The 18,454-nt window shown below is 40.6% G+C and overlaps 1 protein-coding gene across 1 annotated transcript; it reads right to left on the bottom strand.

Annotated features, from left to right (window-relative positions):
- Positions 1–2,205: 2,205 nt before the first annotated feature.
- On the bottom strand, positions 2,206–3,642 carry Ldoc1 (LDOC1 regulator of NFKB signaling). Its single transcript, XM_051178544.1, has one exon. It carries the CDS (start codon positions 3,468–3,470, stop codon positions 3,042–3,044), a length of 429 nt encoding a protein of 142 aa, XP_051034501.1. The 5' UTR covers positions 3,471–3,642; the 3' UTR covers positions 2,206–3,041.
- Positions 3,643–18,454: the final 14,812 nt, after the last annotated feature.

Here is an 18,454-nt window from a genome sequence, read left to right as displayed (position 1 = left end):
CTCATACCTGGAGCACTAACTCATTTAACTCATTTCAATATTAGTACATCAAGTAAGAATTCAGGAGCTTCTGTCTATTATTTCTAATATTTAATGGATTTCATCTTAGCGGAGTTCTTACTTTTAGACATGCTTATCCTTTTCTTCCTTTGCCCTTCCAGAATTTAACCACCTTTAGGAATTTCCCCACTAACTAGCAGAGCCCTTGCGGGTATCTGCACTTTTTAGGGAATCTCAAACTACAGAATGTCACTTTTTTTCCGTGCAGCTCACAGCAGAACCTGTTCTTCCACATTACACCCTCATGTCTGCACACATGTAGTTGTGAAATCCATACACACACACACACACACACACACACACACACACACACACACGTGCTCAGGAATGGACATTTTAGAGCCCAAAGCTGCTAGGCTTAACTATCTTGTATGAACCTTAAATGTTGCCTTGGCATGACAGCCTCATTAAGTAGGGACCCTTTCCTTCCCATGGAATATGTTATTGCTTGGCTTTGGAATAGACTGATGTTAGGTACCTGAAACTTTTAGCATCCCAGATGTAGTAAAGAACTGGTTCTCTCCCTTACCCTGAACCAGTCACCCTTATCATTGTGGCCCAGGCCCAGCTACCCTCACAACAGCAATATGGATCCGTTGTGAGCTCAAGGGCATCACATGCACCAACGTATCATAGCTCTTATCCACACACCTGGCTCAGAAATTGGGGATGAATCTCCTGATTGTACTCTCATTGGGTCTTTTACTTAATTCCCGTCCACTAATATCCTACATCTCCCTATTTCTAATGACAAAGAAATGGTGATACTATGTCCCAAAGTGTATGTGTTACTCTTACCAGAATATTTGTATATTTTCCAATGTGAAGGGAGAAAACGATAATTGAATTCCAAATCACCGGCATCCTCTTTATTCAGCAACATTGGATACAGCAGCTCTAGGACAACCCTATTTCCCCCCAGACCTTGGTCTCTTTGTGGAGTCCACCCTACCCCCACCTGTCCCCACCCTCCAGAAAACAAGTAGCCTAAGTCCCAGAAATGACTCCTGCTGTGAACTCATTTTACCGAGGAAAAGGCTTTTTCATGTTGGCTTCTCCTAAGAGCCTCATTTTATATCTACTCTCTGCTCAGCTCCTGGTCACCTTGACATTTTCCTACTAAAGCCAATTTCATAGCAAGCAAGCCACTGGCTGAGGCTTTGCTCCTGTGGCCTGGAAGTAACCTCCCATGCTTACAGAGAACTGAAAATCAAGCAGCAGTGTTTCAAATGCTTTATGGGCAGGATCTGATTTAATCCACACCTGTTAGCTTACTGATTTGATGACCATTTCATTTCTGAAACCATGGTAAACAGTAATGACTTATTTAAATCAATTTAAAGTTCAAAGACTGGACTGACTTTCCTAACAGTAAAATGAGGACACTCAGGTAAATATAGAAAACCTTATATTCCCTCTGATACTTCCTGGTTTCCATGCAAACCCCTCTACCAAGTACATTTCAGTGATATAACCAGGTATAATGGGCTCACAAGGTGTGCACTTCATTCTCAGTACCCACCCTGCCCACTCCTTCATTGCCTCTGAATCCTGTGCCCAGAAAGATGCCAACCTTAACAGCCCATGACCCACTTGAGGAGGCATTTAAACGTCTTGCAAATTTTCATAGGCAGGAATCTGCAGCAAATGTACAAATGGAAACTGTAAGGACCTCTGCATGAGGAGGATGAAATGTTAATGTTATATGGACCAAGATGTAAGATCTAGCATTACCTTAAACACCCTACAGTTAACTAAGTTGGTAAATGGATGTCTGAGCTCAGCAGTCACACACAGGTAACCAGGACAATGGCTAGAACTTGCCTGCTGTGTTAGGAAACTTTGCTATGCCCAGGAATATGCCTGCACCGTTGGTTTTATTACTAATAGTGCCCCCTTCATTCTACAAAGTCACCTAATATGAGATGGTATGCCCCACACTCAGCCAGCCCTTTATATGCTACCTTGGAGGCTCCAGACAATATTCCTTCACCAAAGCTTGTAAAACCCCATGGTATGTCTTCTGGAGCCAAGAAATGAAAGTGAGAATCCTGGAATTGAACCAAGTTCCCTGATCTCAATGAAATAATGGAGACACCGAGTGTGGCAAAAGCCAAAGACAGCGCTTAACCATGAAAAGACAACTTTTTTTTCTAGTTTTGCAATGCTTGATATTTATTGAAAAGAATGCCATTGCCTTTTCCAGGTACTAGAGAGGATCTGGGCTGAATGACTGTTGGCTCGTTTTTTATTTTAGTACTACTTGTCCACATGTACACATCTGTGAGGCTGCTGCAATTCTGAAAGAAAAATGACAGCTGTGCAAAACCGATGCATACAAGAAAAGAAATGTCAACATTTCAACTGTCAGACAGGCACATCAGGCTCCTGCAGCAATCTGGTCCGGCAGAGGAGGAACCTGGAAGTAGGTACAGAACAAACCACGCTGTGAGTCTGGCCCCTTCAAAGGAGGGTTGGTGAGCTGTCCAAATGAGAGTCTGAATAGATGTAGCCAACTCCGCCATCATCTTCTTGGTCCGTATCTTCAAAAGTAGATGGCTGCAGGTGAGATGCGGTGGGGGGGTGGTGTGACAGGCATCCACTTTTGAGCAGATGTAGGAAGGTGATCCAGTGGAAACAAGCTGCAGGAATGCAGGTGCTCTGACCAGTTCTAACACAGGCCTGGATAATGGCTGGAGCTCAAAACACAGTACAGATTAGAAGGGTGCCTGTATTGGTTAAAGTTGAACACTGAACTTCAGAACAAGGCCCAGGCCCAGCTCAAGCACTTGCAGCAGGTAACTGGCACAAAGACACGCACTAAAAGGGATGAAGGAGCGAAGTGATTGGCAGGGAAGAGGATGGCAATGCAAAGGAGAGCATGGAGGCAGCAGGAGTAGCGGTGGGGTAGGGGGGGAGGCAGCGTGCAGGGTCCTCCCTGTGTAGGCCTAAGGGGGTTCAGGGCCTAGTAATCACCCACTTCAGTCATCATCATCATCATCATCTTCGTTGTCATACCAGCCAAAACACTGCTTCATCTCATCAACAAACGCCCGATAATCACAGAGAATGGAGCTATCCGTCTGGATGTACGGCATCACCCACTCCTCAGCTTCCCCGGAGAGGAGGCTGATCAGGAATGCCACTTTCATGGCGTCGTTGCAGAAGCGGTCCTCATTCACAAGCATGTAAGACGTCGTCTGCACAATAAACTCGGGGAGCCGGGCGTTCTCGCCGTTAAACGGTGAGGGGAAGGGCACCGGACAGCTGGGCGGACGTACCTGGCGCAGCAGACTGGCCCGCTCACACACCAGCAGCCTCAGCTGTTCCATGAGCCTGCTGTTCTCAATGGTCAGGGCGCGGTGTCGCATCAGAAGCGCGTGCAGAAGAAACACCAGCTCATCCACCATGGTGACTCGCTCGGAAGGTCTTGGGCTCGGATCGGCTCTGCGGAGCTGCTCACAGAGGCCTTGCAGGAAGTGCGTGTCCTCGGAGGAGTGCTGACCCTGGGCGATGCGCAGAGGGGGTCTAGCTGGTGGCGGAAGCTCCACCCACAAGGTCACTTTGGCAGCTGCGCGCCAGCGCAGTGCGGTGAGAAAGGCGTGGCAGAGGGGGATGCTGATGGCGTGGGGGTGTGGCCAGGGTGGGACTGGCCGACAGAGTGGACGTGGCCGAGGAGGAGGAAGGCGTGACCAAGGGAGCATCGCCCCAGGCTCCGCCAATTCCCCTAGCCAGAAGAAGAAAGTCTGGGGAAGCCAAGCCTGCCACAGTGGAGGGCTGTGAGCATAGCTCAGCACTCACGGCTGGCCTGCCCCAGCTGAAACGTCTCTCCAGTAGGCCCGTTCATCCAATACAGTGTTCCTTTGTGGGCCTGTGGCCATCAGCATTTTTTAGAGTAATGCTTTCTTAACACATTTCCTTGCTTGTTTAAATTTCACCCAGAGAAAAGCACTGGCACTGAGGGTCATACTGCAGGAGGGTCATTTGGGTTTAGAGACTCCAAGACTTGCAAGGGGTGCTTTCATTAAATAAATAAATAATAGTCAACAGGGGCTTCTCTCCAGTTGAGACAACAATTTCACTAAAAGATCTGAAAATCTACACAGAGTATCCATTTGCAAACATCCTATCTTTGATTCTTTCCATATTCCTGTTATCAGTGCCTTTGTTCCTGAGTTATAAACTGCCATGAGTTGTGCAAATTAATTCTGGCGGCCTATTTTAAAACGTGATTAGTTGTTGATAACCAAGTTTGGTCCAGGTTCCTTGAGCTGATAGCTATTGGGTCTGCTTTTAAAAATACATCTTCACATTCAATCACTTCCGGTCATCTCTGCTACCTCGATCTCAGCCTTGTCTCACCGTCTGGTCTGCTACATCTAATCCCTTAGCTGCCATTCTTACCTTTTGTAGCATGTACTCTAGAAATGCCTCAGAACACTTTGAAACTGTGAGTTAGATCCTTTCACTCACCTGCCTCCACTTTTCAAATTTAGGTCATTGCCACAAAGGGGCTTGGCTTTGCCAGCAGCTCTGTCCCTAATGCCTGCAAACATGCCTAACCCAGAGGAGGTACTCTAGAGATGTCTGGCAAAGGAAAGGATCTTGAGGCACAGGTGTTGAGATAAATAAAATAAAATAAAAGAGGTGGCTGCACAGTATGTCCAGAAATACCCTTCAATTATCCAGTATGTTCTAGCACTGACCAAAAAACAATCCCCCATGAAAACGACCACTGATGAAATAAAGGCAATGAAACAAGTCCTTGAACGCAGCCTTATTTAGTTAGTCCTTTAAAATAAAGTTCCCTGTCATTCATGGACGGGTGAGACTAGCAAGCAAAGAGATGAAAACCAGGGCCATAGCTCTGTACAGAGAAAAGGAAGGCTCACACTGGTGAAAAAGCAATCAAGGAAAAGGAGTAGGGGCAGGGAATACGAGCCATTGTCTTCTGCGCTATGAGACCTCCCACTAGACAAGAAACTCCTTGAAATACTGGAGATTACAGATTAAGAGGAGATGGAAAGATCTGGGTGAGGAGAGGTTATGGGTGTGATAGTCAAGACTAATGAGACACGAATAAATCTGAAAGAAATCTACTAGTTTGTAAGCTAAATAAATAGTATAATGCATAAAAATGGAATTACAGATAGACAATGTTATTCCCTGAAAGCATGAGTTTTTAAATTAAAATCTCAGTGCTGGTCATGGGATATTTCATTAAGAGTTATTTGTCAGGGAGTCCCCAGAGGCACCCTAAAAAAAAATACAGGCTACTGCCACTGCTCTTGGCTGCCCACCTTAACAAGATGGTAAGAGCCTGTAGCTGAAGATACCACACACCGTGGATGAAGGGCATAGAGAAAACCACCTCAGACTGACCAGGACTCTCTCTTTTTGCTGACTGTGTCTGAAGCAAATTCAAACATTCTGAAGACCGAAACGACCTTTGTCCTGTCCCTGCAACAAGGGGATGAAGTGAAGCAGATAAGACAAACACCAGTCTTCCCTCTGGGGAGGCCTTTGATCTGGAAGGACAGGGAATGGCCTGTTCAAAACACACCCAGAGCTGAGCAGTGACTTTGTGAAGCAGTGTTTCAAGGTTTGCAGGCAGTGAAGACAGGCAGTTGAGGACAGCTCACAGAGGAATTGGTGGAGAAGGAAAAAAATCAGTGTCAGTGGACAGACAGCATATATAGAAGCAAATGGACATTTAAGCAACATTCAGGCGACATGGCTCACATATCAGTGTCAAGACCCATCAAACGTTCTGTCACCATTTACCCTGTTCAACAGTTCAAGATAGACTTCCTCATTCTCTTTCACCCCATCAACAGATCTGTGCATGTTCTTTTGGATCTGTGTGAAAGTTTCAGGGTAGTTCCTATGACTCTCCTCGGGCTCATTAACGTCATGGTGGTTGTTTGGACTACATCATGTGTCAAGAACACAGGCCTAAGGGCAATGAATACATAGCTTATTGCTATATCCATCTTCCATGCTCCAAGTTCTGCCTCAGTATTTACCTAGCAAACAGACTGTAAATTTTCTTGAAATAAACATGAAAAAAAAAATGACTTGGACTCTTGATCACAAAAGAGGCATAAATAGCACATGTAACATTAAGATAAGCCTCTAAGTACAAAAAGTAGCCTTTGGAGTACTTTGTTTTAATTTCCTGTGGGTTTTTTTTTTTTTTGCACAAGCATATGTGTGTACATTACAAGGGCTGTGTGTTGAGGTCAGAGGAAAACTTGAAGAACTGCATTTAAAAGGGATATTTGTAGGCGAAACAAAGATCCTGGATACTCGTCAGAGCCAGACCTAGGTCATGTTTTTAGCTAACCATACCTAATGACTGCTTTATCTGAACTAAATCTGGAAGTTTTAAGGATGGCTGGACAAAAGACAGAATGTCTTTCATTCTCCATAGCTTATCAAAGCCCCTAGAAACAGTTCTGTGTTTTGTTTTTGTTTACTTTTATTTTGTTTTTTAATTAAAAGCACTAAGTAGTACTAAGTCAATAATCTCACAATTGAATCAAATTTTAGTAAGTAATGATATTTTAACAAAAAACCTTCTAAATATTTCATTGCTCCACCAAATACAGTTTAACAGAGTTGCTGAAAATTCAACTCTCTCTCTCTCTCTCTCTTTATCTCTCTCTCTCTTTCTCTCTCTCTCCATGCTTCAATCCCTCCAACCTTTCTTCTTTTACAAGATCATATCCTCATCTTCTTTTAAAATTCTTGGAGTTGTCCCCTCTTTCAGAACTGAGGAAACATAACTCTCTTTACTTAATTTATAGATTTCTAGGAATTAGTTATAAAGATTTATTTGTATACTATATTTATGTTTATACATTCCTCTAGTATAAAATTTGTTGTCTCTAGCATATTGCAGTAGGATTGTTGCTCTTATTTTTTTCTTGTCCAATTATATTAATGTAGTCAGATTCATAACACAAAACATTCTATACTTACTTGGCTCCTAGCACTTTAAAGTATTTTAGGAAATGTGTGACAGTGTTAAACTATTGAAACAGACATTAAGAGAGTAGGTCTTCTATCATTTGAGGTTGTGTTATGTATTAGTAACTGTTCGCTTTAATCCAGGCTCAGTTTTCTTTGGGACAGAATGGTGTGGTGAATTAAAGATATCCAAAATATTTTAACTAGTCAACAAAGAGATAGAAATGATTCATTCTTTCTGCCCTGTGATTTTATCTGACAAGTAAATGTAAGGAAAAAGCTTAAAATTTATGAAACAAGTGTTTTTTTTTTTTTTTTCCTTTTTGTTTTCTTTTTTTCTGTTGTTGGTTTTTTTTTTTTTTTTTTTTTTTTTTTTGGTTTTTCGAGACAGGGTTTTTGTGTAGCTTTGGAGCCTAACCTGGCACTTGCTCTATAGACCAGGCTGGCCTTAAACTCACAGAGATCCGCCTGCCTCTGCCTCCCGAGAGATGGCATTAAAGGTGTGCGCCAACCCCCCCACTGCCTCCCACCCCCTACTACCCCCACACCGGCATGAAACAAATCCTTACGAAGATAGATGTGCTGGGCAAGGAGCCCAGGGAATTCCCATGGAGAAAAAGGCCATGCAGAGGAGCAGCAAGGCAGTAAATAAGCAGGGGACTGGCACTCCTTCTTGAACTTCAGAGTTCAGCAGAGCCATCATGTGAGAGTGGCTGAGTTAGGAACTACTGAAAGCAAAAGAGAGAAACAAAAACTCCACCCAGATGAACCCTCACTGAATTACTAATCTACAGAATCACAAGAAAATAAAACAGCAGTTGCTATTGCCATAAAGGCATGGAATAATTTGCTAAATGAAAATAGGGACCTGAAACGTGCAGAAATTAAAGTTACACATTTAAAAACATAAATCCCATTTCATTTTAATATAACTGACAGGATGTTTAAAAATCTGAATGCTATTTTTTCATATATTCTATATTTATCTGTTTGACATGTTAATTACACAGTCAGGCTAAGAGCCAAATTTCTTAGCTCTCCCTGGTAATACAGAGCTCATATTCTGAAACCATTTCTCTGTTCTTACTCACAAAGCCTGACAATATTTCCCCCATGTTGAAGCAAACCAAATGAAGTAGCAGACAACTAGGGAGACTTCCTATCTGCAAAGCTCATGAAAACTATTTAACTACGAACTGCCATAGTTATGGTTTGTATGGCTGTGATGAAACACCATGACAGACTCTTATAAAGGAAAAACATTAATTGAGGCTGGCTTACAGTTCAAGCAGACAGCATGGCAGCACACAGGCAGGCAGATGTGATTCTGGAGAAGGAGCTGAAAGTTCTACATCTTGATCCACAGGCAGCAGAAGGAGACTACATGCCACACTATGCAAACACTGTGGATAGCCTGAGCATGTGAAACCTCAAAGTCACCCAACCCCACAGTGACACACTTCCTCCAACAAGGCCACGCCTCCTAATAGTGCCACTCTCTATGGGCTAAGCAGTCAAACATATGAGTCTATGGAGGCCATGCCTTTTTAAACCACCACAGATTCCCTTTTGTTATGAAGAGACACTATGACCACTGCCACTCTTGTTTTGTTTTGTTTGGCACAAGGCTTTCTCTGTGTACCTTTGGAGCCTGTCCTGGAACTTGATCTCCAGACCAGATTGGATTTGAATTTACAGAGATCTCTCCCGAGTGCTGGGAATAAGGCATGCCCACCACTGCTCAGCTAACCATGGCAACTCTTATAAATGAAATCACTGAACTGGCGCTTGCTTAAAATTTCAGAGGTTTAGTCTGTTATCATCATGGCAGGAAGCATGGCCATGCATTGGCAAACAAAGTGCTAGTGAGGTAGCTGAGGGTTTTACATCCAGATTGACAGGCAGCAGGAAGAAAGAGAGTCACTGGGCCTGATCTGATCTTTGAAGTCTCAAAGCCCAACCCCAGTGACACACTTCCTCCAGCAAAGACACACCTACTCTAACAGGGCCACATGCCTTAATCCTTTGAAATAATGAAACTCCCTATGAACCTATGGGAGCCATTTTTATTCAAACCATCACACTAACCACTCCTAAAGTATCTGTCTTGTCTTTCTTTTCTCACAGATATACCTTCAAAAAGTAGCCTATGACTTACTTCCCCATACTTGTTTCTCCCTTCTGAACAAAGTGTGTGCTTTCCTCCTGGAAATGTATCTGCCTATATAAAAGACCTGAAATGCATCTCAAGAAAGCATTGTAAGAGAAACTTTTTTTTTAATTCAAGTTCTGAATCTATGCCTTATGAGCTGTATGGATTTATCAACTAATTCAATTATTTTGTCCTTCTGTTGCCTTATGAATAATTGTGTCCAGTAGCAGTACCTCCATCAAAATGATACAAGAAGAGTAAGACATTGCCTGAAAATTGTAAAGTGTTATGTGCACTAACAAATTATTCTTCATTGGAGCATTGTGATTTACTGGATGTGAAGTCCCTATATTACTACCAGCATTTAAATTTTATTGTGCAGTCATTTCACCTCTCTTATTTAACCTAGTACTTATAAATTTATCTACAAAAATAAAAATATTAAAGTTTACTCTTGAATAGGTAGTTGAAAGAATATGCCAAGCCTCATAATAACGTGTTATACACAGGATAAGTTTCGATGTTTATCACTTAATTTATTGACTTCATTTTTTTTCAGTTGGTTGTATTTCTATATTTGGGTGCACACATCTATGAAACAATAACTGTTAAAGAAAAAGAGGTGATCAACTTTAGAGTCGGGAGAGTATGCAAAATGTTAGAGGAGGAGATATGAGAAAGGGTGAGGGATAAAATGGAGGGGAGAGTATTGTAATTGTATTTACATTAACATATATTAAAAGAAGGAACTGGAGCAACATCTGAAGTTGACAAAAACCTATCATATATCTAAGAAAGACAATGAATAAATGGCTAGCCTATGGACACAAAAAGGGGTTCAGGACACATAACTGGAGACACATTCTGAAAGTCCTTTTCTATCTTAATCCTTAACAGACTAACCCTACCTAATCACTTCACAAGAAAAAGCATTTCTGAGAGAATGTCATGAATTAGACTATAAAAGGGAGATCTCAATGTCCCAATATAAGTATCCTGGTACTTCCTAATTCCCAAGTACATTCTAAAGAAGTCTGCTACATCTGTTTAGCATCTCTGAGACTTAACACTAAAGTGCTGATTTGAGGGGTATTCCACAAATGTTTAATGGTCTTTAAGTGCAACATTTCTTCACAAAAACATTTTACCACCAGAGATGTGTTTACCTCATTCTACTTTGGCTTTCTTGTAGATATTAATTCATATAGAGTGGATCTCAGTGATGGAGCCCTTGGCTAAAATGCATAAGGCTCTATCCAGAACAGGTAAATAAAAATGTAAATAAGTAGTAAATTTGTATTCATCTTAACTTTTAACTGATGTTATATAAGACTTGAGTTTATGGCTTACCTTTTCTTTTATATTCCTTTTTTAATTTAAATTTGAAACAAGGTTGTTTTACATATCAATCCCAGTTCCCTCACTCTCCCAACCTCCCCTATCAGCCCCAACCAAACCCTAGCTCATCCCCTTTCTGCTCCCCAGGGAGGGTGCGGCATTTCATGGGGAGACTTCAAAGTCTGTCATATCATTTTGGGCAGGGCCTAGGTCCTCCCCCATGTGTCTAGGCTGACAGAGACAATGTCTCTATGTGGGATGGGCTTCCAAAGTCCCTTTGTATACTAGAGATAAATACTGATCCATTATTAGAGGCCCCATATATATAGCCCAAGATGACATGGAATTTGTGGTGAAATGCTTACATTTCTGAGTATTATAGGCCTGAGATTATAGGTCTATAAAAGGTCTGACAAATCATAAAATGTTTAGGGGAAATATGTCTTTTGTTTTATTTTGTTGTTGTTTGTAGAAAAGGTCTCATGTAGCCCAGGCTGGTCTGGATCTAATTATGTAAATAGTAATAACCTAGAATTCCTGGCCCTCTATTTCCACCTATTAGTGGGATTACAGAAATGTACCACCGCACCTATCTCGGAACAAAGACACATTTCTTTCATCCCAGTGTGGACACTTATGGAGATCCTCGAGAAGCCAGAAGGCCTAGGGCCATCACTCAGTATTAGGACGCTGTTGAACCTGACCTCAACTGAGTCCCGGGCTTATCTAATTTCAGATTCTGTGAGTCTTCTGCTAGCAGGATTTCTCATATGCATTGGTGACTATTTCTTAAAATACAGAAAATTAGTTCATTGAAGGAATACTTTGTCAGAATGAGATAAGGTTGTATAACAATGGTCATCAGACTCTTTATAATATCCTGCTGGTTCTTGCAAAAGCACCACTGTTTGTGGAAAGTAGGAATGTAAACACAAGGTTCATAGAAAAGACAATGACAAATGTCACTAATGAAATAGATGACAAATGAGGGATAGAGGGTCCAGAGGAGATCAACAACATATAGGAAGCAAGCAAGAGTGTTTCTTAAATGGATAGAAAACTGAAAAAGAACACACCAAAAGAAAGGTCTAGACTATATCTCTCCTTACAGCCCTCAGAAGGAATAACCATGATAACAAATTGATCTTTACTTTTATCCAGAATAATAGTGGGAAAATTAATTTAAGTTGTGTAAATCACCCAATCTATGGTACTCAATCACAGAATCTCTAGCAAATAAATATATTTTGCCAGCTAATATCAACTTCCCAAATTATAGTTTAGTTACTATCTCTATGTCAGATGAAACAGTTGTATTCTGCCAATAACTCACCAGTCCATACCTAACTGTAAGAATAGCAGATATGTACTATGAAAAATGATCCATCACATAATTTACTACTATAGAAAACTGTTATTAGTCATTGTACATCTGATTTCTATGCACACAACTAAGATTATTGAGTGTCTTTCTTTTCTTCCAGTTGCAAAACCATGCATTATTTCATAAAACAGAATGGAGTTGGCCAGATAATGAAACAATGGAGGAAATGGAACATGAAATTGGAAAGTGGTTGGAATAGGAAGGATAAAGACTTCTGAGAGGAAGTGACATTGGAAAAAATTGTTTTATAAAAGTTTTTGGAGAAATTCCACAGTATTAAAAATTGCAAAGAATAAGATGTTAGAAATTTATCCATACTGAGAAAGATGCAGAAAAATGTTTCCTCCCTCCAAAAAAATGATTGGGCAAGGTCATAAGATACAGGAGGAGATGATGATACTCTGAGAGAAATTATTTTGAGTCTTATCTAGGGTTCTTACTTTACAAATACTTCCCTGAGGCAGGCTGTAGAAAGCATAATTTTTCTTCTGGAATGCAGGGAGACTTCTTTACTGTTTTAGAGCTGGCCATAAAGGAATTCTCTTATCTAGCTTTTGTGGAACATAATAATACCCCCATTGCCCAAGAGGTTCTGCTTCATATTCAGAAGGAAGGAATGCATAAGAGAGATACCAAGAACCAGAGACCATGGTGCACTTTCCCACTCATTCCACTGGGTTGTGATCACACTCCTTAGTTCAGTCCAACAATACATTGTTGCCTATGATTCAGGAGGCATGCTTATACAATGGATTCTCCATAAAAAAAAACAAAAACAAAAACTAAAGAACTGAATATCTGAATGCATGAAGATGCACATATTTCATTCTATGTATTTCATCTGTATTCATCATAACATCCAGTAAAAATATGTCACAGGGGATTCATATAAGGTCCCTCAGAGAAGGGGGAAGGGACAAGTTCTCCGGAGCACATGGGGAGTTGGGGGGGGGCAGTGAGTGGACAGTGGAACTAGGAGAAAGAGAAGGGGAGGAGAGGAAAGCCCGTGGGACTAGGAAGATTGAGTCGGAGGATTAGATGAGAGGAGAGAGAGAGAGATAGAGACCATAAAAGAGGGAGCCATTATAGGTTTGAAGAGAAAACTGAACCTAAGAAATGTCCAGAGACCTACAAGAGTGACCCTGACTAACAATTTGAGCAACAGTGGAAAGGTTACCATAAATGCCCTTCCCGGATAGTGAGATCAATGACTAACTTATCCACCATCATGGAGCCCTCATATAATAGCTGATAGAAACAGAAGAAGACACCCACAACTAAACACTGAGCCGACCTGGAACCCAAGATGAAGAGAGGGAGGACAAGACCACGCTGCAGAAACACATAGAGACAGCTGACCTGAACAAGGAGGAGCTAACGGGCCCCCAGACTGATAACTGGGAATCCAGCATGGGACTGACTCAGAACCCCTGAATATGGGTCTCAGCTAGAAGGACTGAGTAGTCTAAGGGACCTCATACAATGGAACCAGGATGTATTCCTGGTGCACAAAGGGACTTTTCAGGCACATCCCCCATGGCGGGAGGGATACTCCCTTAACCAAGAGACAGGAAAGAAGTCCTAGTCCGTATTCCAAATGACTTGACAGATTTAGATGAGCCCTCCTGGATGACATCACCCTACGTGTGGAGTGGGGTGGTGGTGGAAGGGGAGGGTGGTCAGGGTGCATGTGAGAGTGGGAGAAAGGGAAAGAGGTGGGAGGGAAAGGGAACTAGGATCAATATGTAAATTAAAATAAAAATAAGTTCACCTGATACATTTAGATTTATACAAACAATTTTATGTAATTAATAGGGGGCAAATTAAGGGTTGTAAGAACCTCAAATTTTAAACAGAAACGCAGTTAATGCAATTGGGAGGCTTCAAATCTGAAATGGGAACAGAGCAGTCATGGGAACTGCACTAACAATCTGGGTTATACAGTGTTCTTATCTTCAAGTATATAGTGTTAAAGATAAATTAGGGGACACTCAGCTAGTACACACTGCAGAGTTGCTTGCCTAGTATGGAGGGGATGGCATTCTCACACACTTAATGTGGTAGCCATTGTGGTAAGTATCTAGTAGCAGAAATTTTGTGTGGTTTTAATCTGTGTTAGATTTTTTTTTTCAGTTTGGGCTGTCAGGTGTTGTTTTTCTCTTTCTGTCAGAGACCTATGTGCTGGAAATCTGTTGTGATTTTTATCTGACCGGTTCTGCCATACTGAAGCGGAGGTTGCTCAACTGCTCAGCAGAAAGCCCCTGTGAATCTTCATGTGTAATAGACTGAATCTGAACCACTTTCTCAGTTTTTCATCACTGTCTCTCATTGCCAGGCATTAATTAGTAAAGAAGATGCTAGGAAACCACTTCAAGATTTTTCTTCTAAGATTTCCACAGAAAACTTTAAAATAGCTTGGCAGTTATGGCAGACAGGAACACAAAGACCTAGAAATACCTAGTCCCTAAAACTTAATGTTTAATTTTACATTAAATAGAACTTAACAAATAAAATAAAGGTTACTTCAAAATAGGGAGACTGTTCTGTATTATTTTCAGTATCATCATGAGTGCTTATTCAAAATAGAAAAAAAAAAGAAGTGTGTGTGTGAGTGATATATTCACAGACAAATTCTAAGAAAGACATACCCACCATTACTGTCTTTGGAGAGAGAGGACTGAGACAAAAAGCCAAGCACAGTCAATCTCTACAACTGGATACAACTGAAATTTGCCTGATTTTGCCCCTAGATAACCATATACTGAAAAAGATGTGCAAATTAAGCCAAGTAAACTTATGATAACTTGTTATGACAGCAGTAGAAGTTGAAATGTGACAGGAAAGAATTTTTTTCTTTTTATTTTACATATTGATCCCAGTTCCCTTTCCCTCTCCCTTCCCTCCCTCTTTCCCTCTCTCCCACCCTCTCTTTCCCCCAACTACGCTTTCCTCTCATCCCCTCCCACTCTACATGTAGGGTGATGCCTTCCGGGTGGGGTCATCTAAATCTGTCAAGTCATTTGGAGTAGGGACTAGGCCTTCTCTGCTGTCTCTAGGTTAAGGGAGTATCCCTCTGTGGGGGATGTGTTCCCAAAGCCCCCAAAAATAATTTTTTTTAATGAAAGGCTAAACTAAAATTAACGAATGGACTGTCATACTTATTTTAAAAATTAGAAATTCTAGAGCACTTGTAATGTAGAAATAAGATTATTAAGGAAGACAAGAAATATAGAAACATGCCTAACATTCTTCATAACATTGAGTTTGTCTTTCATAACTTAGTTTAATCCATGTTGAATACATACTACATAGTCATATATTTAAAATTACGTGTATATACATGACAAAACAAAATAGCCAATTGAAATATTTTAAAAGTATGTAATTTACCTTTTGGTTTCATGGAGTTTACAGTTAAGAGATAGCCTCAAGTCTCAGAAGAGACTGTCAAATGTGATGGGAACCTTTGAATTTGGACTAAATAAATATTGCATTGTGATATGTCAACAGGACTGAGGTTCAGTGAGAGAAATGTGGTGGTTTGAATGACAATGGACACCATAGGCTCATAGAGTTGAATGATTGATACCCAGGTGGTAGAACTTTATGGGAGACAATTAAGGTGGTGTGTCACTGGGGGATAGGCTTTGAGGTTCAAAAGCCCACACTGTGGTAATTTTAGGAAGTTCCACAGGAGAGAAAGACACCATGTAACTGAGCTTGGGTAAAGGTTTTTTTTGTTTGTTTGTTTTGTTTTGTTTTGTTTTGTTTTAATTGGGGGAAAGTGAGTAGGGGAGAAGAGAGACTGGTATCTAGAGACAGGAGCATTAGGAAAGGCAGAGGGGATGGACAGACAGAGAAGCAGAGAGAAAGATGAGAGGTGGGAAGGGCCCTTTACAAAGGGAATGTAGTGAATATGCACAGGTGGTGCTTTTAGTGGCTGCAGCTGAGGGCTTATCCTGTCGGAACCCCAAGGCCAGCCTGAATACTAACAGCATGCCTACCTGCTGTTGCCATACTTCCTGGCATCAGACCATGGACTCAGCATCTGAATCTGTAACCATTTCTTCTATAACTTGCCTTGGATACATTGTCTTATCATAGCCATAGAAAAGTAACTAAAATAAGCCCTGTGGTAGGGGGAGGAGAGAGTTAAAGGATTGGGCATAATTTATGGATGTAAGTTATTGAAAACAAAGCTTATCCATAAGTTTTCATTTGAAGTAATTTTATATTAATTGCCTTCCATTTAAGACACCTGTCCTCAGGATCCACATTCACAGGCATTCATACTTACAGCAACTTAATAGTAGTATGAGAAGCCAAGTGGTTTTCTGCTACTTTGGATAGATTTACTTTGTCTAATAGTGTCTATCAGAAATTATCAACAAAAGCCTAAGACATGGCAGACAATGGAGATAATGGTCCAGAGTTTAAATTAATCTCCTGTGAGATAGGCTTTCTCCTTTCATTTTTCTTTCCAAACTGATTTTTGTTGGGGCCATCTGATGGAACACGTTTATCAGAAATTACAACTTTGTGTTCAGTACAATTTGTAGCTACTCTAAATATGTCCACATTTTATTTCCATATTTATGTGTATGGGTGTTTGTATCATGTGCATGCAATGAATGCCTGAGGGGATCAGAAGATTATATCACATCTCTTACAACTGTAGTTACAGATGATTGTGAGCCACCGTATTAGTGTTGGGAATCATATCAGATCCTCTAGAAGGGCATCCAGTGCTCTTAACTGCTGAACTGTCTCTCCAGTCCCAATAATCCTATTTTGAACAATATGACTGTTACCCACCAGAAGTAAATTTGGGATTACCCATTTGAGTGAGAGCTGAATCAACTTTTCAAAAAATGAATCCTAACCTTTGTTCATGCATCTTTACCATTTTTCACTGTGCTTGTAATTGTTGCTGATACATTTACTCAAACATTTCCATTTAATCAGATATTTTATAAATCATTAACATGATTGATTGTCTGCAAGGGAATCACTATATATTCTTTAGTACTGAGTATAGAAGGAAAAGTAAATGCCAGCAAAGTTGTAGAGCCTGAAACATAATCTTTTGTGTAAACCACAAGAGAAAAATGCCCTAACAGAAAAGAGGATGTTTGCTTTTCACTTTTCATAAATTAATAGGCTTTGTTTTTGAGCCAGTTTAGGATTATAAGGAAAACATTCAAAAGAAATACTTATTCATCTTCTATGTTGTAAAACCTGCTATCACCTCGTTCCATATTGGAATGTTTTCTACTACCTATGTCTCCTAAACATCTTGACTTCAGTATGAACACTACTCTAAGAAGGGCATTCAATTGTCACACATTACATCTTATTAGCAGCTCATCCTAAATACAACACTACCGCATTTCATAATCACTCACAAAGAAAACTTTATGAAAAACTGTACAATTTGAAGTTCAGAATAAGAAAAACATGCAAGATTTTTATAAAATCTTCTAGCTTCAATAAAATACTAACCACAATTTAGAAAACAAAACTGGCTTTGTAAACAATATGAGTTCCTTTAACTAGCTGATTCCCACACTTGTAGGCTCACTAGCTCCTGGGAGGCAGTGGCAAGCTTAGCAGTTTGAAAAACCACAGCTGCTGCACATTGAGGATTTCTTAGCTATTTCCCATGAAGGCTCCCTGTTTGTTGTTTCAGTCTCTGCAAGTTGCTATAAGCATAGGTTAGTTGATTGTATGAGTTTTCTTGTGGTGTCATGGACCTCTCTGGCTCCTACAATCCTTCCCCCAACATCTTCTGCAGGATTTCCCATGTTCTGCCTAATATTTGGCTGTGGGTCTGCATCTATTTCCATCAATTGCTGGATGAAGCCTCTCTGATGACAATTGGACAAGGCACTGATCTGGTCAATTCAGGCTATATGTCTGCTATTTCTAGGAGTTTTAGCTGGGGTCATCTTTGCAGATTCCAGGGAGATTCCCTTGCTGTGGGTTTTCACCTGACCCTGAACAGGAGGTCTGCCTGTGTATAGGGGTTTTTGACTTCTTCCTGATGGTAGGTCTCACCATGATGGGCCCCATATTTCCTGTTCATGTCAATACATACTGTTTTCTTCAAGTAATACACAATGAACCATTTCTGTAGGCAAGAGGATAGCTGTCAAAATCGGCCCTTTCTCTGAAACTCACTCTACTCTGTTCTCTAGTGAATATCTTTCAGCACATACACTTGCCTGTCTCAACCAATTCCATTGGTGTATAATACTGAGGTGGTGTCTTTCCCTGTTTGAATATCTTCAAACAGCTTCCGAAGACAGCCAGAATCCACAATGGTCATCTCAGAAAAAAAAAATATACCCAAGTAGCTACAGCATATTTTCTTTCAAATATTCTACCATTTAGACAAGATACAAATAAGTAAGTAGTGTTAAAAACTCAATAAATAGGGACAATAGATAAGTAAGAGGAACTATCAGGGACACTACTTAGAAAAATTATCCATTAAATCACCTAAGGATTCTAATGTTTAAAATTTGTTAAAAAAGATGCATGTACCA

This window comes from Phodopus roborovskii, unplaced genomic scaffold (assembly GCF_943737965.1).
Source record: "Phodopus roborovskii unplaced genomic scaffold, PHOROB, whole genome shotgun sequence".
In the NCBI taxonomy this organism is placed as follows: Eukaryota; Metazoa; Chordata; class Mammalia; order Rodentia; family Cricetidae; genus Phodopus; species Phodopus roborovskii.
This window is presented reverse-complemented; position numbering and strand designations above follow the sequence as displayed.